The sequence below is a fragment of the Oreochromis aureus genome, linkage group 8, assembly GCF_013358895.1.
Source record: "Oreochromis aureus strain Israel breed Guangdong linkage group 8, ZZ_aureus, whole genome shotgun sequence".
Classification (NCBI taxonomy): Eukaryota; Metazoa; Chordata; class Actinopteri; order Cichliformes; family Cichlidae; genus Oreochromis; species Oreochromis aureus.
Genome location: NC_052949.1, coordinates 5,320,085 through 5,343,084, shown reverse-complemented (window position 1 = coordinate 5,343,084; position 23,000 = coordinate 5,320,085). Strand labels below are relative to the sequence as shown.

Sequence of the window (23,000 nt, the reverse complement as noted above, 5' to 3'; positions counted from 1 at the left end):
GGCCAGTTATCGATAATTTAGAAGTGGAACTTATTGTCTAAATATGGTCACTTTTGGCTCCAAACCAGCATCATGGTGACCGAACACTTCCACAATGTTTCACAGAGGCTATGCCCATCTTTTTTGTATAGTCTACGATCAATCCCCCTTAAAATGCTCAAATTTAGAGCAGAAATAAGTGTCATTGCAGCCAGTAACACATTTCTTTTACTGCTGTTCTAAGGCTGTAAGTTATCCACTATTGAGGACAACAGTTTGGGAGCATTTTGTTTAGACTAGGCTTGGCCAACTCCAGGCCTCAAGGGCCGGTGTCCTGCAGGTTTTAGATCTCACCCTGGGTCTACACACCTGAATCAAATGATTAATTCATTGCCAGGCCTCTGGAGAACTTCAAGACATGTTGAGTAGGTCATTTAGCCATTTAAATCAGCTGTGTTGGATTAAGGATGCATCTAAAACCTGCAGGACACCGGCCCTCGAGGCCTGGGTTTGGACACCACTGGTTTAGACTAAACTAGACTACACAGATAATACCATTCTGTAGATCAGAGGGTAGCTGTGGAGTCGCGAGATAATAACTCGTAGCTATATCGCTTTACCTCTATTGATTTGAGTATTTTTCTTCTTTCATTTTCAGTCACTTCTTGGTATCCGTTTGCTTCCTGAAAGCTGAAAAATGATTTCCAGCTTTCAGGAGGCTGATTCATTGTGTGCTACTTATCACCACCTGCCAGAAAAGAGAAACTCTGACCTTTATGAAACAGTGTGGAGAAAGAGGCGTTGCATCCCAGGTGTTTGCTGCTGGATTAAATGCAGAATGCTGAAAGGCTTGTCTCCTGATCAAAAGAAGAAAGTGGAAAGGCCTGACGGGGAAAAGGAAGAGAGGAAGTGATGGTACAGAAATGAGGAGAGCGAGGTGCAGCGGCACTTGTCAGCATCATCATCAAATCGTACAAATGCGAAGTATTTTTAGACGGTGCTCCTCTGAAGAGACCTGTCAGACCTGTCCAGATGATTGCTGCTTGCCGTGATGAGCGGCCTGATGTTCATCCAGCTGTAGTTCAGCTCTGGATGAGTCATTCAGCTCAGCTACAGACATCCAGCAGCCCATCCATTTCTGAAAACATCAGACACAGAAATGGTTGGCTGCAATAATGAGCTTTGCCTCAGTGTGGTTCGTGCATTCAGCACTCACGCAGTTATCATTCAGACTGCAGCTGTAACACTACAGTATCTGTTGTCTGAAAGTGACCGGAACATATTGGGATGGATGTAGCCATCATTATGTTTTTTTTGAGCCAGAAGTGATCATATTTTGGATGAAAGCGTGGACTGCTAACTTATCAGCAAATGCCAGCATACAGGATACAGCTGTATCCATAAACTGCGTGGGAATAATGCGCAGAAACATGTATATAGGCTAATATAATGCTAATACACCAAAACTGAAACCCGCACAGAAACTCTTTAAAGTGCTCCAAAAAAAAAACCGAGGTCCAGCTTACCAAGTTGAAGGAGAGGTGAGGGTTAGCACATCTCAGTTGGCTCCAGCTGCCTGTGTCACAATCAGGTAGCACCAATCAGTCAAAACAGCCACGCCCTTAACTCCTAATTAACATGCGGTGACGCTAGCGTGAGCCGTGTTAGCACGTTACCTGAAACAGGTGGTCAGGGTGAGTCCACAGGCGCACACCCTTCGTTCATCATATATCCGTGTTGGGCAGAGTGTAAATACTGAGGCTGAATGGCCTTTGTACAAGCACACACACTTCTTAGCACTGCAAAGTGTAGAAAAATCGAGGCAGCCAGCCGGTGTCTGTCCAACCAATCAGTGAGCTCCTTACGTCACACCTCGTGGCTAATTTGCATTGCTTCGAGATTTTGGAAACGACATTTTAAATGTCAGAAATAAGTCTTTCATTTTTGAAAATAGTTTTGAAATGAGGTTTTTATTGAGAGTTTAATACTTTTTTGTGAAATCCTTTATTAATGGATTAATAATTCATTTTAAAATGCTGATTTATAAATAGTGTTTTTATTTTAAATTAAAAGATTAAATAATAATTTTACTTTAGTAATGTTTAAATAAATATTTTTTACATTTACAAATGCATATTTTATTCCACAATTCATTATTTAATCACAGAATTCTTGATTTCCATGCTCACAACTCTTCTGGTCCTCCATATATCCTAACCTCAGCAGCAAAACACCAACAAAAGTGATGCGTCATCTGACGTTTGAATAATTTCTTCTGCCGTGATCAGTTTGTTTACTGAGTTTTAAATCATTGCCTTTGCTCTATACTTTTATTAATGGTGTATCAAAATATTTATAGTAGTAACAGTTTCGTGGTCTAAATGTTTATATAGCAGCCATGTGAGTGAAATAAATGAGCTGTCTTAAAGACAACAGGGAGGTTGAATGTACATTTAAATTCAGTTTTTATTGATTAATCTGTTTTCTGCACCTTAATTAACAGGTATTTAATCAAATTCCTCTCCAAACTGACTGACTATCAGGATGTGAACAAGATGACACCTGGAAACATTGCTATTGTCCTCGGACCCAACCTGCTGTGGACTCAGAATGAGGGGTAAGTTATAGCAGATGCATATACATGTGGCTTGTTACCTTATCCTCTTCTGTGTGATCATAACGAAACACAAAATGCTGGAACTTGGTACCAGTGAACCATGGAAACAAATCAGCTCATGATGAGAGGAAGAGTTGTCCCGTGTGTTTGATTTGATTATTATTGTGCACTTATTTCATCCTGCTATCTCATCCTAATATTTTCACATCATGAATTATGCATGTGCTGAGATACCTTCTATACCATGACTTGCAGTTACAATTTAATTATGAAATTAAACAAACAAAAGCAAGGGCCAGATTTAATTAGAGGCAAGCGAGTGAAGTCACTTTAGTTTTATTGTAATTGCTGCAGGTTTTATCATGCACTGCCTCCTGCTCGGCCCTTAAAATCACTTTTTCATGCAGTAACTTGGTGATTAAAGGCGGCAGACAACGAATGGAGGGACTCAAAGGGATTCTCTCATTGCAGCTCAGTTTCTCTTCCTCTTTTTCCTTAATCGAAAACATGGGCTGCTACTAACAAAAAGGCCTGCAGACTCACAACTTCATCCATAGGAGACTGCTGTTATTATACAGTATATATTTAGGAGAAAGATGATGACTTGGCAGTTCTGAATAGGGTGACGGACGTCTCCTTTTATATCTCTGTGTAAATCTTACAAACTCGTCATCCCCCTTAACTTTTAATTAGTACTTTAATAGCCCACGGTTCTGAAATGATTTTAATTTTCTCATTTTAATGCTTTGGTAATATCATGAAAATGTGCTAATCACCCTCTGTGTGAAATTCTTATGATCCAGACAGACACTTCTCCCCACCAATTTAAAAAAAAAAAGGCTCTGTCTTCTCCCTGTTTGCTCCAGGAACATTACGGAGATGATGACGACAGTTTCCCTACAGATCGTCGGCATCATCGAGCCCATCATCCAGCACGCCGACTGGTTCTTCCCAGGAGGTGAGGAGGGAAAAACAAGAGGAAACAGCCCTGCTTTGTTTGTTCTTGAAATCTCAAAATGGCATTTTAGAAAATAAAATACTGAGTTGTTTTATTCTGTCTTTGTTAGAGATCGAGTTCAATGTCACAGGAAACTACGGCAGCCCTGTCCACACCAACCACAACGCCAACTACAGCTCGATGCCGTCTCCAGATATGGATCAGATGGATCGCAAGCAGAACGACCAGAGCCGACGGCCGCTCAGCGTTGCCACAGACAACATGATGCTGGAGTTTTATAAGAAGGACGGGTATGACCCTTCTGTGTCTCTTAGCGATGCATTTCAGAGCCTGACCGATATGTCGGCAGTTATTGGCTATTTGCAGATATTGGTACTGGCATTTATGACGGCTGATAAATAAAAATTTAAAAAGTAAAGAAGAGAAACACCGTTGAGGCATGTTATGAGAGTCAATCTTGTATGATTTGTTTCATAAAGCACTCTGCAACTTCCCAGCATATATGTTTGAAACACAACAATCAGCTGATCCGAGCAGAACGTAAACAAATAATTCACAGAACAAGATTTCTTTTAAACTGTGCTGTCACAGATTCATAGATAACTGCACATAAAAAATATATTTGATTTTTAAATCGCCAAATATTGATATCGGCCTTAAAATCAAGTATCAGTACATTTTTAGCACATTAAAAACAGTATTGGGATTAGGCCTAAAGTAAGAATGCACATAATCTTAGAAACAAGCGAGAGAAGGGTTACAATATACTTTTAGTCACTGCAGATCTGGAAAGATTGGCTTGGGCAAGTTATGAAAGTGTAGGTTAGTACAAAATATACACTCACCAGCCACATTATTAAGTACACCTTGCTACTACTCGGTTGGACCCTGTTTTTTCTTGCAACGCTGTCTTCATTTTTAATGGCATAAATTCAGCGAAGTGCTGGAACCATTCCTCAGATTTTGGTCCATATTGACATGATAGAGTCACACAGTTTCTGCCCACCCAATATGTGAATCTCCCGTTCCACCGCACACCAAAGGTGCTGTACTGGATTGAGATCTGGTGACTGTGGAGTACAATCAACTCACTGTCATGTTCAAGAAACCAGTTTGAGATTATTTGAGCTTTGTGACCTGACATCTATTATTAAGGGATGGACATGATCATTAACAATACTCAGGTATGATGAGGTGTTTAAATTACACTCCGTTGGTCTTAAGGGACCCAAAGTGTGTCAATAAAATATCCCCACGCTATTACACCACCAGCAGCAGCCTGACCTGCAGGATGGAGCCATGCTTTTGTGCTGTTTACTGCAAAGTTGCAGCAGAAATCAAGACTTTTAGACCAGACCACATCTTTCTGTTCTTCTATTGGCCAATTTTGGTGAGCTGATGTAAATTGTTCAGTTTCCTGTTCTTGGCACTCGGTGTGGTCTTCTGCTGCTGGAGTCAATCTGCTTCAAGGTTTGACCTTTTGTGAGTTCAGAGATGTTCTTCTGTGTCCCTCATGGTTGCCTCCCTATCAGCTCAAAGTAACTTAGCCGATTTCCTCTGACCTCTTGCATCAACGAGGCATTTTTGCCCAGAGAACTGCCGCTCACTGGATATTTTTTGTCTTTGGTCTTTTTCTGTAAATCCCAGAGATGGTTGTGTGGAAAAATCCCAACAGATCATCAGTTTCTGAAATACTCTGACCAGCTTGTCAGTCAGTCACAATTTTGTTCTTTCTTCTTGATACTCGGTTTGAACTTCAACAGATTATCTTGACCATGTCTACCCGCCTGCATCGATTGAGTTACTGCCATATGATTGGCTGATGAGATAATTTGCATTAATGAGCAGTTAAACAGGTGTGCCTAATAAAGTGGCTGGTGAGTGTCTGTTGCAGTATGATTTTAATATGCAAACAAATATAAACGGTTTATATGTGCACAGACTGACTCCCTAAATCAAACTGTTTCTTCAAGCAGAATAAATAATGGAAAAATAGGCTTTCTCGTCTAAAACTTCCACTGATTCCACCTGTTTAAACCGGTCTCTGAATTAATTAGCAGTCTTCTCTGTAACCTGCGTACACTGTCATCCAGCTGACTGACAGCTAGAGACATTTTTTTCTAGACAAGGCCACATTGAGGCTCATAAACTTTCCACACGACTGCTTCCTGACAGGGTCGGACGTGTGAAGTAAGAGAAGGAAAATTCCCCAACGATTACACAAGTTTGCCGTGAGAAGTGACCTCAGTGAGAAGCTCAGTTTCACTCTGAGGTGGACAAAAAACGATACAGTTTCACTCTTTATCTACAGGACCTGCCCTCAAAACTTTTCTCTGCAGCTCACTGAGACATCTGGAAGTGAGAAAGAAAAAGACAGAGGGTGAGCTGACATTTAGTCTGTGAAATGAGCAATCCGACAATCCTCAAACTGTGGAGAGGGATTAGCTGAAAACCAGTCAGTCGCTTTCTTTCTCTTTCACTGTCTGATTCTGAGTGTCTTTCTCTAATGCTTTAATACACCCATGGTCTTATCAGGGCCTGGGGGGAGCCTGAGCTCTGCAGCCCAGGGGCCACAAGTAGCCCGACTAATTAAACCTGGACCGTGTGGGTCGGATCAATAGAGCTCAACTTTCAGTAGAAACAGTCCTTAGAACCAGAGGCTGTTGCTCCACTAAAAGAAAGTCTGCTTTTACACTCAAAACCAGACATGAGTACACTTTAATTTCTTACTTAATTTATGTCAGTCTAATAAGTTAATTAATATTTAGATACTAAACTTGCGGCACTTCTCTGCAACTCTGGGAGAGCAGGTGATGATTAGACAAATAGCCCAACATTCTTCTTCTTCTTTGACACTGATAGCGCACCTTAGATCCCAGCTTGGATTAAAAAGCAAGAATCATTATATTTACTTAATGTTAAAAGTGTAAGGTTAAAGGGGACCTTATTCTTGGATTATCCTGGAGTAGCTTTGTATGATTCACAGTTCAAAATAATCCCAGTTTGTCTGACCTCAGCCTTGCTACAGCCCTTCTCTTCATCCTCTGTCTGAAACTCACAGTTTGAGCTCCACCCATTTTCTTCTGATTGGCTGTGCCACACAAACAGAAGGTCTGAGCAGCAGGTGGGTGGAGCTTCCATTAGACTAGACTAAATAAAACTTATGATACTTTTATGTTTTGTTACACAACATAATCTGATTGATAGCACTCATTCATTGAATCAATCACAAGAAGTGCAACGCTAATGCTAAATCACCACCACTAAGCTTCTATGTGCACCACAATTATCCTGAATGTTAATGTTGCTTGTTTAGCCATTTATCTTCTGAAGTAAAAGCTTCAAAATTCATGAGTCAGGTATTTACTACGTAATTTTTGCAATAGAACAAAAAATAAAAATGTCCAGAGCTACAAAAACTACTACAGGTTGTATAAAAGCATTTAAAAAAAAAAAAAAAACCCTGAACATTCTCTGAACCCACTGCCTGCGAGTTCAGGGAACTAGAAGTGCAAAATGCCAACTCATTCACTCTACTGAGGTCTAAAAAGAGGTACTTCAACATATCTGCCGAGTTGCAGGATTTGCTCCAAGAAGAACTGCTTGAAGTCCTTTAAGCTGGTGATGCTCTTTAGCAACATTTCCAAATTCCACCTTTATACTGGCTTCATACTGGCCAGGGGTTGGAGAGCAGCCATGATGGCTCTTCTAACATCTGCTTATATATATTGTACGATGAAGCCGGTTAAATCCATAAAGATTTTGTGACTTTTTAAGTGAGTCGTCTCCTCCTGCTGCCCTGTTACAGCAGATCTTAGGACTCCTCCACCTGCCAAATCCCACTTTAACCCCTACTGATGTTTGATGACTTGTTGGGATCTTTCGGGAAAGTTGTTCATTTTCAGGAAAACTGTTGCAAAAATCTCAAAATAACATTTGTATTTCGTGTAAACTGATAAGAAAGACTGATGCTGCATTAGGGTCTCTGTAACCTATAGCAAATCGTTGCTATCGGTTACAAAACCATCTCTGTTAAGGTTTTCTCTGCCACCCTTATATTTAGTGTTGGTAATATAAATCTGGTTCACTTCTTGATTTTGATGAGAGAATTGACATTGACAGACTTGCCAAAGGGTCTGACTGCTGGCTGGATTTCTAGAGGATTTCTATAGAAAACAGATGTTGAGAGTTCAGAAATGGTGCCTGTTGAAACACGTCCTTTATCGTGAACTACACTAAATCACTACTGGTTGTGACTGCGAGTGAAAATCTGTGCAAAACTCACTGAAAGATCCTTCATAAAACCTGTTTCTTCCCAGGCTGTGTGTACACGCTTGGTAATATCAGTGGAAATGCTTGTTATTGCTCAATCAGAGACCAACAAAAAGGAATGTCAAGACAAAGTGCCAGTCATTTTTACTTTGTGCTGCTACCACTGCAGAGAAACCACACTTACTAAAGACTCACTGCAGCTGCAGGAAACCTCTCATGTTTTGGGAGATTTTACTGTATCCAGCAGGGAAACATTGACCTGATTATAGCTAATTTCCTCCTTAGTTTTCGACATGGTTAAAGCCTCCATATTTCACTGTTCTCCTCTCTTAAAGCGTTATCCTGTTTCACTTCTTTGATAACAATGCTATTAACGAGTCTAAGCGGACGAGTCTTTCGTGGTCTCTGCTCGTGTCCTCACTGTGCTTGTCTCTGTTTTAACACTGCAGCATTAGGAAGATACAAAGGTACGGTATAGCTCCTTTTCCTCCAGTCATCCTCTTGTCGCTCTGTTCATCATCTGTTCGTCTCAGCTGCACGTTGAAAGGAGCTGTCTCTCATTTGTCATGTGTCTGAGTGTGTATTGCTTCATAGGGGTGTGTGTGAGATGATATATTTGGACTCCTGTAGTTCAGTGTCTCAGCAGAGTGGGGGGACGAGAACAAACAGGCCTGTTTCTCTGTGTTTACATAAGTAAGAGGCATCTTTGCAGTTTCTGATACCAGACTGACTCGTTCAGCCTGTGGATACAATAGCCTCTTGTTGCTTATCTCACCTCACTGCATAGTTACAGTTACTGTTTTTGTCTTATTGTACTAATTGAGGGTTTTTTGTGGTAATCTGTTTGAAATGGAAGCCAGTTAGTTTAGCTGGGGTAAAACACTATACTTTCTACTGACCTTGCATTATTAGTGCTGATTGGGTAGGGGGACGTCTGCTGCTTGTGGTCAACCATCTGTACAGTGTGCAGCCTTTCAGTAATTAAATAAAAAGCTTTTTCTAATTAGATCAGCCCTCCAGCACAGCTCTGCTCCATCAGCCGGAGTCAGCTGTCTACATGTGATGGAATTCTTTTTTCTAATATTCATTTGTCCAAAATGCATTTTAGACTCATTAGAGGATACTTCTTTTAAACAAAGGAAAACTCAGCAGGTTTAGTGATTTATGGCCCGCGGCATCGCCCTGCAAAGTTAGTTTACTTTTGTGTTTGATTTAAGACAACACTACTACTACACTAGTAGTAGTATACTTGTGTACTTCTGGTAAGTGTACAGACAAAGTATCCAACTTGAGACAGTTATTGACTTTAAAGTAGCCACCTTGACATCACAGGAGTAGGTAGTGTACCAAGGTTTCTCTAGTTTACTTTAAAAAGGGCCATAATTTACAAAATTTACAAAATATTGCTGTATTTGCTAAGAAACAAAGTGATTCAAAGCATAAACTTGCGAGGAAAGGTTTTACTTTTATAGAATCTGACTTCTGTTTGGATCCAGAAGAGTCGCCTCCTGCTGGCGATTTGAAAGAATGCAGGTCTGATGCATTGTGAATTGGCTTCACTTTCATATCTTTTCATATCCATCTTTTTATTTTTATTTATTTAACTTATTTATTTAGTTGTATGTTTTGGCTTGTGTAGGTTTCTTTCATTTTTTTAATTTAATTTTTTTTTCTTTGTTTGTGTAGATTTTTTTCTTTCTTCTCTATAGGCATTTGTTTCCAGGCAATAGTCACCTTATATATAAAATACATAATACTATATTGATACAATTTTAGACATTATTTTCACTTGTTTTACACATTTGGTTTTATACAGAAGAAGATAATGGCTTAGAAGGGAGTGGTGGGTGGATTTGGTTACCTTGGGCCTGCTGTTCCAACAGACTTTATGCCATGTTAAGTTAAACTACCTCAAACCCTAAGAAGAATTGACAAACCTTAAGTGTGGCATCGATCTTCCTCAAACTCTAGACAGCCAAGAGACCTATATGAGATCGATCAATTCTGTTTTAATGACACAGGAAAGTACATGTGTAATTAATTAGTTTGACAATGACTGTTTTCCTCAGTTAGCAGAGTGAAGCCCACAGTGGGATAAATGCATCAAAAACCCTGCAGAATTCACTGGATTAGCACCAGCCGTCTGAATTATATATAACTTGAAACAACCCTGAAACAACATACCGTTCTCATCAGGAGAAAGTACAAAAGATGGATGTAGCAACTGTGATGTCACACACTGCTTTGCGAAGTCCTGCTCTGGCTTCATTTCTTTAGTCCCAGATGTTTCCACTTGCATGCAGCCATCAGTTAATTCTGCTGATTTGCACTTAAAATGAAAAGGACAGAAACGCACATTCTGTTTCATCCAAACTACTTTTTGTTTGTTTAGTTATTTAAAATATGCACAATTTCTCAGTTATTTACCATCATCTTGCAGGAGAATGTGTGTTGTTGCATGCTGGGAATCTTGTGAGTGAAGCCAAGCGACCCTACCTGCTCATCTGGGGTCGGCCTTTTTTTAAATGCACTGATAAAAAGCCGATCCCTTTTACCCCCCGATGATGTGTTTTGGGTGTGGAAACCTGACCCCTGAACTACACACACAAACACGCCCTTTGACTTGATTGGCTGTGCATCTCTGTCCCACTGCAGCATGGGTGTCAGGGTGATGGACACTTCTTGGGTGTCGCGCAGGGGATCGTCGTCTACGCGTAAATCCTTGTCCACGCCACCGAGCGTGCACCCCCCCACCCCACCCATTGACGCGCTCATCCCCGAGCAGCCTGGGGAATTCTCAGCCTCCCCCTCCCCCACCCCTCCTCCCACTAGCAGCGACCGAGCCAGGTAAGGCAGTTGTGGCCCCACCCGTCCTCCTGTTTCACCTCCCCACCCCTCCTTTATTCCTGCTCCACGCCCGCACACACACCTGCTGCCGCTGCTCGCTCGTCACCGCGTCTGCTGCCGCGCCCTGCAAATGACACGTGAACTGCGCTGTCTGCCCCTTCCAACCCCCACCCACCCCACCTCCACCCCTTGTTTTGTTGTCTGTCGTTCATCCTCACCTCTGTGTGAACCCACCCTGATGAGGCATGTCATTTAGAACTTCTTTTCATTTCAACATCTCCTCACCCCCTGAATTTCCTGAGTCACGTGTGGAGTTAATTTTCTGCCTGAGTGGTGATACTGCATATCATGTGAAGATTTCACTTCTACATATTGCTGGGTTTAACCAAAAGGTATTGAAAGGTTCATCCACAGTTCAGTAGAAAACAATTTATTGCTGCATGTGCATGGATCACATCTCTCTTTTTCTTTTGCCATCAGTCCGAGCATCATTAGCAGCATAACGGTCCATTGTCGCAGGAGCCTGCAATGGATGAGGTGGCTGATTTTCTGTTTTATTATTTTGTTTTCTTTGTGCTCTTCCCCTCCTGGAGCCTTCACTTCACTGTCCCAACTACGATTACTCCTCACCTGATTTTTCCCTCGTTATGGACCAAACTTAAAGTTTCAAATCCACACATCCCTCGTCCTAGAACTAATGAATTCATCCGCTTGAATCACTGATATTTCTATCATTGCAGTTCAGACGATGCATCCTCCAATTGGTCGGACTCCTGTTACGCCTACCCCTCCCCAGAGGAGGAGAGGCCGCCTCCCCCTTACCCCTCTTCCTCTTCTTCCTCCTCTTCCTCCTCCTCTTGCTCTTCCTACTCGCTCCCTCACCACCATTTCCGCACCCGAACACCTCCGGGTATGCGTCCCGTTGCCCCCAGCGCCGAATCCGTGCCCCCTGGCCCGTCCCCTCCACCCCGCCGCACTGGGTACAGCCCGCCCCCGCTCCCTCACTCCCTATGCCCGTCCCCTCAGCAGCTTGACGTCAACTCCAACCCCAAACCTAACTCCCTGCACCTGCCCAAACAGGCCTCCCCGTCTAACGCTCCGCATGCGCCCCCGTCCGAAACGAATGGCTCAACCCTTTACATCAAACCCCCGCTCGTTCTCACTCGTCACGATCTCTTCCTTGGCTCCCCGAAAACCCCCAGCACCCCTCTCCCTGCTCCGCCTCCATGGGCAGCCTGTGCCTGTAGCCGGGAGAGAGGAGCCAAGCTGACGAGGTAAATACAGAGCCCTGCTCAACCCGCTCCCACTAACAACACAAATCACACACAAATAAGGAGAGGCCCCCGCAGGGACAAGGAAGCATGAGAGGGATGATTTTTTTTAAAAAGAAAAAAAGAAACTCCCTTCAGTGCCACTCTACTCTGTGTCCTATTAACTCACTTGGTTTGCAGCTGTCAGTTATAGACATCAAAGCGCTTTAAGGATTCCATTATCACATCCATCTTTAATTTTGCTGCCATGTATGCAATCCATAACTTTCCATGTGAGCAGGGTATTCAGGAGCCTGTTGCCAGGCAACAAAGGAAATCCAAAGCTTTCAGTCAATGATTATAAAAGTCAGCGTTAACGAGTCAGTGAGCCCTGCGATTTTGAATGGGAAGGCAATGATGTATGCAGGAGCAAAACAGCACTGTTTGATATTTAAGGAAACCCCGAAAAACATCTGCTTTGGTTTACAGCAACATGTTAATATGAGTTTAAAGGGGACCTATTTTGCTTTTTTTATATACATATTTGCACTGATAGAGTAGCTTTGCATGATTTACAGTTCAGACTTGGTGCAGCGCCTCAGTTTATCCTCATCAGTTTTACCTACTTTAAGCCAAATTTCTTCTGACTGACTACTAGGTATGGTCACTGTTTTTAAATATTTAAATGGACTTTGTAACACAATATATTACATAACTATTTCTTACCTTAAAATAAATATTTTCCCCTTATATAAGGTTGCATTACCCCTCTACAAGCTGATTACCAGCAACCATTAACCCTCTCAGGCTCAAATTAAGTTTTAGTTGCTAATGCACAATCAAGTCCTGCAGTGGTACTTCTGAGTAAAAAAAATTCATAAAATATGTATGTGGGGTAATCAGGTTGTTAGTGTTTTAACTGTTGGAAATCTGCAACGCCTGCCTTGAGAGGGTTAAACGAGGGAGGAAGTACACACTGCTAACTACCACATGTCAGACAAAACCAAAGACAACCACAGTCTTATAAAGCGTCCTTTAAAAAAAGATGAGGTCACAGTCCTGTCAGAGATGTTTGGAGGTACCGAATAGTCAAATACGTCTTAGTAAATATCAGAAAACATCTCTTTCTTCTGACGCTTATAAACAGATTTGAAGAGCAGGTGGTCTGTCCACTCTCTCTGTCACAGATATTACTTTTACATAAGCTGACCTCATTAATTTGAAACTTTAGCCATGTTTAATATGAAAATCCAGATACTGTATCAGCATAATAGGTTCCCTTTGAATGCCGGGTGCTTCAGTCGCCTTCCATGCCTCGTTTGCAGAAGAGTGAAAGTGTGTTGAGGTGTAGCTGGGGAGAGTCAGTCGATCAGAGAGTAAACTGGTTATGTTTTGACCTTAAGACCTTCTTCCCATTGGTATTCTGGCTACACTGTGCTGTAGGAGTAAGGAAAATTTATTAAGCTGTCAGGATATATTTGAATTTTCTTTCCTTCTTTTTTTGCTCAACTGTATAAGCTACATGTCCATCTGCAACAGTGGTCACCTGGACAGTTTGAATTATGGCTGCTCTCATATATTTTCCTATTTTTTTATAAAACAAAGAGATTTATGGAAGCAGGGTTAGTAAATTACAGAAGAAAGCGTATCGTAATGTGTGTGTTTGTGTGTTTTGTCCTTCACTCTCTCCTCAGTACTCTGAAGAACAAGGAGCTGTCTCCAGTGATTGGACAGAAGGGACTCCAGGGAGCAGTGACCTCTAGTGGACAGTCACAGCTCTCTGACCACAGTCCGCACACCTTGAGGAGAGGTAATACAACTAACTGGGCATGTATGACAGGGATCTCAGCTGGTCTCAAAAACATAGTAAAAATAGTAAAAGTAATGTCTTTTTGGGGGATTTAAAAACTCTGCACCTTGCCCAGTACTGTGACATTAGCAAAAAAGATGCAGCACACTGTGTTCATTTAGCTGTCTCTCAGGCTCTAATAGAATCTGTCTAATCTATTAGTCAGTGCTGTGAATGAGGTCATTTTAAGTTACAGTGGAACCTCTCATGTGGAGAGGACGTAAATCTGCAAAAGTGTGTTTTCATTCATTGTTTCCACTCTGGTTGCTGCACAAAAGAGTGGAAAAAGTCCTTGGAAAACCACATAATAACTGACTGACGGCTGCAGTAGAGTTTTATCTGCTAAAATATCCTCAGAGTTGAAGGATGGAGGCCGGTGTTTAGTTTGAAGAAATAAACTTCACTTGGTGCTGTGTGATTGAAGGGTTTAATTAAAGCAGGTATTATAATTAATGGGCAATTTGATGGTTAAATTTGTCTGGGGATCTTCAGAGTTTATTAGACTGAAGACGAGGTAAGCATCTCTTTTACACTTCAACTTTGATTTCACACATCACTTGTCAGAGTTGGCCTGTGAAAGAAATTGTGTTTTCTATGATTTGATATGTGGGAAATTTCACCAAAAAAACAGCTTCATACAGAAGAAAAGAATGACAAGAAGGTCACAATGCAGAAACATTAGTGCATTTGTTAATATGGCCAGAACATATCAAACATTTGAATTACATTGACTTTGGTTTAGCACCACACACTAACACACCAGGACATCCATCCTTTTGCATTAGAAATATAATATTTCTAAGTTATAAAAGCTAACTAGGGGGTGTACTTTGAAAATCTGACATTTCTGGCAATCCTGATAAGTCCATTTATTTTGTAAAACTGATACAAATATGATAATCCTGTTAAGGAGCTTTTATGTTGGAAATCTGGTACTATGAAGCATCCGGATACATTTCTATAACTAAAAAGTGACTTTTACTTTGAAATAGCATGTCAAAACATTTGTTTATTCTTAAAGCACACTGGTTGCTTTTATTTCGGAAATATGAGAGACCTTCGTTAATCATGATAACTTTTTTATAACAGTCAGCTTTTATATTGAAGAGCTGGCCATTTAAAGCAAATTTCTTTTACTTTGGAAAAATGGGCATGTCAAAGATTTCTATAAAAACTGAACACTTTTAATTTGACAAACAGACATGCTAGCAGATTCCTAAATGCCTCTGGGGGCTTTTATTTTGGAAATATTGCAGACCCTGATCATCTTATGTTCTTTCTTGGTGGTCTCTCCACAGCAAAGAAGCTGGCTCCGATCCCGCCTAAAGGCCCTTACTGCCCAACGGGAGCCATGTCCGACCAGTCCACAGGTCAGCCGTCTCCAGTCAGCCTGTCCCCCACTCCTCCCAGCACCCCCTCCCCATATGGCTTCAGCTACCCGCAAGGATACGCCACCATCGGCTCCCCGGGTCAGGTGCAGACAGTCACCACCCCGTCTCTGTCTTCTCCGCCCTCATTGGCTGGGACTCTCACCAAAGCCAGACCGACCCCCAAGCCGCCCCGGCAGAGACCCAGCCTGCCTCCTCCTCAGCCTCCATCCACACCTGGCACTAGTCCCCAGTCTCTGGAGCACTCGTCAGGGCTCCTGGATGGTCTTTCTCCTGGGGAAAGCATGTCCACTGGTAATGCTAAACTTGACCGTTTTTTTTGCTATATGTAGATTTTATAAATAATATGTTTGACAAATATTATGAATTATTATTTAAGTTCATGAACTTGGATGTATATGCACTGTTTTTGGTCTTTTCATGACATTTATTGGCGATAATGATAGATGTAGAATAACAGCAGACTATCCTTTGGTGTCCTTCTACATCAGGAGAGGAGTCATGTATTATGTATTTGTTTGCCTCTCCATCACCTGCAGGTTCTAATCATGATTTTCATGTAATTTCTTCCCCTCTTATCGTCTCACCTGCAGCGGTATGAGGCGAGAGGTTCAGTGTGATTCTGTGTGTGAGAGGGACTTTTAGGGTAAGCAGGAGTTTCTGTGCTAAAGCCTCCCTTCCCCTCCTCTTCAGTACCCTCAAACCCCAAACATGGAGCCGCCCGCTGACATGCTCACAACACAGTGAAGCTGCCAGTAGATGCAGGTTTAAGATTATCCGCTGCTCTACGGCAGCCTCACTCATATGACCATACAGGTGCTGTGTTCGGTCCACCTTTTACTCATTTTGTTGGCCTTTGCATGGTGGCTGAGACTGATGCATGGCTTACATGGGCGTGCATACCGGACTGTCCACCGATCACAGCCTCTCCCACGCTTAGGATTCCCACCCATAATGCCCTGCTCCAGCTGCCCCTCCTCTCCCTGGCTTCATCAGTCACCCCACCCACACACCCCTCACGCTTCCCACCGACTCCACCTCTTTCCCTCAGTCAGTGCACTTCCTGTCTGCACCAGTTTTCCATCACATGTTGCACACTAGATGTCTTCACTGTCAATATTATAGTTATATATTATATAAGTACACATGTACTGGATGGCATGCTTTATTTATTTTATTAGTTTACTGTTTGCTTTGTTTTTTGCTTTGTGAGGGGCTCCTTAGATTATATAGGTAGGTAAGCACAAGCACCAAAGGTCTGTAATATATGAAGGGAGAGCTCGGCTTATCCAGGTAACTTCAGGTCTAACCTGGGGTTTTCAGTATTATGTCGGTTGTTTGCCTTTACTAGGGTACATTACCATGGTAACATGGTGTAGACCTAACCTGGATCAAAGCAGGAAATGTTTAAAATTAGACATCAACAGTAATGAAGTCACCGCCTACTGACCAATCAGTTCTCTGTTAAATAGCATCACCTTTCCTTGAGCCTCTTGATTGTAAACCATCCGATTTTACTGTCAGCCTTACAGTCTGAGTTTTTAGTTTTCTTTTGTGGGTTAATATAGGCTAAACTTTGGTTTTTTGCAGTTGTTTTCCAGTCTTACTGATAAAAGTGTCTGGTCAGATTCTCATAGTTAGACTGATACATGCCGGGGTTTAGCCTGATTGTTGATGTTAGGGTGAATCCAGATAACAGAAAGAGATCCTGGGTATGCTGAACTTGCCTCAGAAGCCATGACCCTTTGTTGCCTGCTTGCTTGCAGTGGATAAAAAGAGCTTATAAACTGCACAGATATGGTTTGGATTTTGTTTTGCCTACATATATTAAGTCCATGTGGTACATCAGCAGGATTTTGATTTTGACAAATAGCCACAGGGTTCAGTGACAGGAAATCTTAATTGTGTTGCATAAAATGCTAGTTTGGTCAAAATAATCTGACTGTATCGATAGTTAGTGTTTGTTGTGTCATTGTCCCCTCTACACAGAGCTAGCTCCACACAGACACAAGCGCTCACATTTTCCAAAGTCATCCAATGAGCCAGATTGAAGTCGTCTCTGTGCCCCTGGGCCTCATGTTTGACACCCCCTGCCCACCATTAGGGAATGGTGATGTTCAACAGCCACATACACTTTTTACGTTGTGAATCCCTGTCATGCATTTTTAATTTATTTCTTCACGCTTCCAACCTTGGTTTGGACGTCTGCTGTGTGTGACATCATTCAGCGCTGATGAATCACATCTGGAAGGATCTTTTTCTCTGTTTGCATGGTTTTTATCTGTCTGCTTATCCTCTGCTTGTTCTCTCTGCTCTGCCAGATTCCCTCTGCAACTTGGACATCCCCGTCATTAACATGGAACTGGACAGTATTTTTGACTTGACCCACATCTCCCCCTTCAGGAACTCAGTGGCACAGCTGGAATCAGCCAACAGCAAAGAGGACTCTGAGGAAGAGTCTGAGAGCACAGTGCTATGACGCCACCGAGTTCCCCCACCCTCTCCGTCAAGCTACTGCTGCGCCGTCTCGATCATTCATTGACCTTTCACCTCTCCAGCTGCATTAACTTCGGCCTCAGCGGCCACCTCTGGACCTCCTCATCACGCCTCACCTGTGCTCAATCCAGAGGGGCCAGCGTGTACAAAAGAAAAAAGCACTTCTATACAGTAAAATAAAAAAATCTGGTGAACACACATACACACGGTTTTGGCGACAGTGTTGTCAGGGGAAGATTTGACATTTTGCATTGGCTGGATGTTTGTTTTTTTTAATTTAACTTAATGTTTTCTTTTTCTTTTTGCCTTATTTGATTCACTTGCAATATTGCCTTTAACCTCACTCACACGAGACTGGAAACAGGCTGCTGGGAGGATGAGTGCTCTTTGCTGCTGCTGCTTTTCATGAGTGAATTTCAGAACAAACTAACACAGTGCTGTACATCTGTCCTGTTAACTTCCTTCTCTCACCATTCATCTCCTCTTGGCTTGAAACGCCTCTGGCCCCGAATTTCAGTCCCACTTGAGCGTTCACTGTGAGTGTGCCAGTGTGTCGTTTTGGAAAGCGCGCGTGTGTTTTGCTAGTGTGTGTGACGTGTTAAGTGAAGTGGTAATTGTATTATATGATGTTGCACTGTCGGTGTCGTGGAGCAAAAACAGGAATGAATGTTTTAGATGTTTAGAAGTTAACTAAGCAGGTTGGGAAGCAGTTAAACGCCCAATCACTCCTTTCTCTTTATAACAAGGCATTCAGTCAGGATATCAGTCACTGGATATTTATTGTTTATACTGTACATTTTCAGAGTGTATGATATGATTAACAATCTAACTCAGATCATATTTTGTATCCACGGGAGAGCTATATAGTTGATGCTGTCAGGGAGCTATAAAGTATATGAGATACATGCTGTAGTTTATGAAACGTCCAGCAGTATGAAAAATGAAAAACTCAATTGTGTTTACTCAGAAATATTTTTTGGCAGGGCGCAAAGCCGCATGAGATCTTTCATTTCTCTTTGTCGAGTTAGGCATCATTTCAGTTTCAAGGATGTACAAGTTTGTAACTATGAAGCCTGGAGTGCATAACCACATCGTTTATTTTTTTAAAATTAAATAAATTTCATCTACAGAGCAGTAGCGGAGGCTCTGAATGGCCAGCTCTGTGGGTGGGGTGCCCTGTGGGGTTTTCTTATGTGTTTCCTATGTCACGAGACATTAGACAGAAACCTATTAAATATTAAACATTTTGCATCTCTTTGCTGTTCCCACTAACCGTTGGTCAGAGCATTAGCTTGATAGTGATACGATGCTTGTCCTCAAAACACTCTATGCTAAATAATTTGGCAAACCTAATTATTTTATATTGTATCACTTTTGGACCTGCTATCCACCCATCCATTATTTTTCTGCTGCCTACTTGGGTTCAGGCCATGGTAGGCAGAGATGCCCAGACCTCCCACCTTCCAGGTGTTCTGGTGGGAAACCGAGGAATTCTGAAGCCACCCGAGAGCTCAAATCTGAAAAGCGTCTCCAAGGTCGCCTCCCAGTAAGACATGCCCACAACACTTCACTTAGTAGGCATCATAATCAAACCACCTGAGCTGGCGGGTCTACTCTGAACTCCTCCTAAATGGATAACCTCCTCATCCTGACTCTGTAGATTAAGGTCCCAGTCGCACAGGCCTAAAGACCTGTCAGTGATCCCATGGTACCCACCGGTCACTAAGGAAAATTTGTATTCCCCAACTGGTTGCCAGATGGTTGCTAGAAATTGTTGGCAGTCTCTATGTGAAATTGGTCAGAAAGAGGTATACGGTAATGCACCAAAAACCCCCTTGTGATTGCTTTGGATGTTTGCAGATTGCCACGGTTGCTGAGCAGTAATGAAACTGTGGAAAGTGGGATGCAAAGTGGAAATGGAGATCATTCGCCTGCAACGGTTGAAGCAAAAAATTTAATGTTTTGAAAGGAGTTGGTTGCAGTTGTAAGGGACGACTTTTACTTTGATGGTGAACGGTCTCCGTTTCCTTTTCACGCAGGAAGTAGCATGTGCTTCACTGCGCTCTGAAATCCATTCTTTTCTGTTGCTCTTGGTGCAGCACCATATTTGAGATCAATTTCACCCGGCGACAGTCACTCGCCTCCAATGATTCGGCTAATACAACTTTTTCCTTAGCGACCAGCGGTTGCTAGGCATTCATATCTAGGCCTGTGTGATTACCTTACACCCTTAGCAAGCAATATCATTCACTTCAGCTGTTTTTCTTTATATTTTTTGTCTTTTTAGCTATTTTTAGCTCAGTTTTTGGTCTCCACCACTTCATGAGAGAGACATATCTGGCTCTTTAGGTGCCAAACACTCCATTAAATGCATCGACCAGCTGCTAACTTTGTGTGTTTGCTGTTAGCTTAGCAGATGTTGTTTGAAACAACACTGATGAAACCAGTAAGACTGACACAGAATGCAAACAACAGGTGGAAATATGCTAAAAAACAAAGATTTGAGAGATTATAGAATGTGCAGTGCCACACTCCAGGATTCATATAGTGCAAACTTGTATTGACATATTGAACCATTCTTGGGAAAGCATTCTCAGAGCAACAGCCCTGACACATTTTAACATCCTATCATATCGTAGCAAAGCCAGAAAACAGTCTACAGACACTCTCAGAAAAAAGGTGCTTGGTCTCTTATAAATAAGCACAGTTTTTCTGTCATTTTCAGCCACATTCACATTACAGTTTATATGAACCCTGCCTGATGATGCTGATATTTTTGGTCTATCTTAGTGAAACAGAGGCAAGTGCAAAGATATGTGTGTATATGTGTTTATTTTGATGAGAGTATTTATACAGAGATATTTCTGAATACTTTTTACTAGGTATGAGGAGCTGTGGTCGTTTCCGCTGCACATGAATCTGAGGAATTTCTTTTTAAAGTATTCAAACGTGGGACCAGAATTGCTCTGCTGCCGCATCAAAACCTTTTCAGGAATCGCAGGTTCAGTTTAAGAGGAAACTTGAAAATCAGTTAAACTGGAGTAACAAGGTTTGTGTACGACAGCAGTAGTTTGCTATTTGCCTTGCGGTGGGTTTTTGTTGTGACCTATCCAGATTTATATGACTTTCCTTTTGTCCTGAGAACATCCACTACACATGGCCTCAAAGTCACTGTGCTGCTCTACCTGTGTCTTTCTTTAAAGCGCGATATCACTCACAGGACTTGTAAATACCGAAGCCTCTATACAGTTTGTTCTGTATATACTGAAGGGAGAAATTCATATATATATAAATACATAGATATATACAAATACTGTATTGAAAAGGATAAATGATGACGAACATCCATACTGTATAATATTATAATGTTGCTGGAACTATGAAGTAAACTTCGCACAGAAGCCTAACATGGTACAGCAGACTGAAAGGTCAAATCTAGTGCTTGTTTTGCAGTTTCTGACCTCAGAATGAACCTCTTGAACTTTTAGACTTGATTTTAGACAAGAAAAAAACAGCAACACATCACTGCAGCTACGTGAAAATTCAAGACGGCTCGTGCAGCTTTGAGCACATTTCCTGACATATTTGAGATTCATGGAAATGTGATTGTGCGTTCTTTAAAAATAAAAATAAGTGTCTGTGGGTTGCTGCCGTTGCAGTGACGCATCGATCACAGTTTGAAAGGTTTAAACAGACTCTGCATGAAAACTGCTGCATTACTGTCTTTTAGACAGCAGAACCAGACAGCAATGCAACACAGGTTATATATTTAAGAAAAAACAGATGTTAAACAACGGTTTGCATAGAACAGATTTTTTACAAGCAGAAAATTTTAAATTGGTGCAAAAAAGAAATACTGGAGGTCATCCAAACCATCAAGATGCTTCTTTTATCTGACTAAAGCTTAATTTATAGTGCTGCATTAACCTGTAGAGACCCTGTATCCTCTATGGCATAGCCTGGCATCCACCTTGCTGCTGTGGAAACGCAGCCTGCAGTGGCAGTAATACGCTCAAAACTGTATATTGATTATTACAAGGATAATGCCTCTGTGAACCAACGTGTAATAGGCTCTAGTTGTATTTAGTGTGCTCACAATGCTAATTCATTACCCAGTGTTAATGTAACACTGAAAAACAACTCCTTTTGACAGTTAATAGAATTGAATATTGGGGAAATGACTCCATTCATGTTTATTTTTTTATATTACAACTGTAATTCCAACAAGGACATTTTAAACAGTTGGTTTTTACACACCCAGTAGCTGCGGAGCCACATTGCCATTCAGCTGGGCAGGTGTTTCTGGCTCCTTTTTATCTATTTGCTCTCTGTTTACCTGTGTTTTCGCTTTCCACCACCTCCTCAGAGAAATGTCTGGCTGTCAAGATGCTAAATGCTCCACTGTGATCTCATAGTGACTGGTTCTGAGATCTAGTTTGAACCAACGCTGATGAGAGCAGTAAGATTAAACAACGCTGGGTCTGATTTACCACCATAATCGTGTGGTGTTTTTCTATTTTCACAGCTCTGACAGTCTGAAGTTTTCTCTCTTTCCCGTTGTTCCGCATTTATTAGCTCCAAGTCCAACACAGCAGAGCAATGCAGACACAACAGCACACAAGTATAAATGTAAAGCCAGGCGACTCATTATGACATGGGAGCCACTAAAGGGCCATGATAGGAAAGAGAAATCACATGAGGGTCCAGACATTTTTAATTTGTAGTTTTAATTAATGTATCACTCATATAGCCTCTTCACTTTGTGGACATAAAGCCGTCAACATGTCATGAGACGTACGTTTGATCATGATCTTTGATCGTGTTGTTTCCCTGTACCATAGGCGAGCCTTTCTGGATGCGCATAACAGTGAATGAAGCAGCTCTATTACTACGAGACCAAGCCCTTTCTTGCTTTCCTCGTCGGCTAGCTTGTTAGCTTGCAGGTGCTGTGGATGTCTGCCTGTCTATGTCATTTTGATGGGACGCTTGTTGCTGTGCAGACCACAAAGAACACTGGCCAGGCCGAACATTAAGAACCTATATAAATGTGTGGGCCAGATTTAAAATTTTGAGGGCCTTGATTTTTTTTTAGCATAGGCTGATTCACCACAGGACTATAAATTAAGCTTCCTCCACAAACTGTAGAAAAAGAAAGCTTTCCATCACTCAGCACCAAGAAAAGTTGTCAATTCTGAGCAGATTTCTCTGTTATGTTTGGAAAATCCATTTAATTACTGATAAAAACAGTTTCAGATTAACTTCCTGGTACTCAAATGATCTTTAAATCTACCAACTTCTTATTTTTTGCAATAAAAGAAATGCTGTTCAATCAGATTTTGAATCA

At 41.7% G+C, this 23,000-nt stretch overlaps 1 protein-coding gene and 1 long non-coding RNA gene across 8 annotated transcripts in view; one reads left to right on the top strand and one right to left on the bottom strand.

Moving 5' to 3' along the window:
- LOC120441457 overlaps positions 1-1,799 on the bottom strand; it is a 31,289-nt gene extending 29,490 nt beyond the window's left edge. For 4 of the 5 annotated variants that reach the window (XR_005614113.1, XR_005614115.1, XR_005614112.1 and 1 more), the window contains exons 1-3: positions 1,506-1,673; positions 1,004-1,117; positions 752-863 (exon numbers count right to left, since the gene is read on the bottom strand). This is a non-coding gene — a long non-coding RNA (uncharacterized LOC120441457). Of the gene's footprint in view, positions 1-751; positions 864-1,003; positions 1,118-1,505 lie in introns of all 5 variants that reach the window. The other variant, XR_005614114.1, reaches the window with a different exon arrangement.
- LOC116335608 (rho GTPase-activating protein 44-like) overlaps positions 1-22,146 on the top strand; it is a 104,549-nt gene extending 82,403 nt beyond the window's left edge. For all 3 annotated transcript variants that reach the window (XM_039616637.1, XM_039616636.1, XM_039616638.1), the window contains 6 exons: positions 2,483-2,596; positions 3,463-3,554; positions 3,664-3,844; positions 13,618-13,733; positions 15,071-15,454; positions 17,482-22,146. In XM_039616637.1, the coding sequence (XP_039472571.1) occupies positions 2,483-2,596; positions 3,463-3,554; positions 3,664-3,844; positions 13,618-13,733; positions 15,071-15,454; positions 17,482-17,639 (1,045 nt within the window). In that variant the 3' untranslated portion in view covers positions 17,640-22,146. The remainder of the gene's footprint in view (positions 1-2,482; positions 2,597-3,462; positions 3,555-3,663; positions 3,845-13,617; positions 13,734-15,070; positions 15,455-17,481) is intronic.
- The last annotated feature ends 854 nt before the right edge of the window (positions 22,147-23,000 follow it).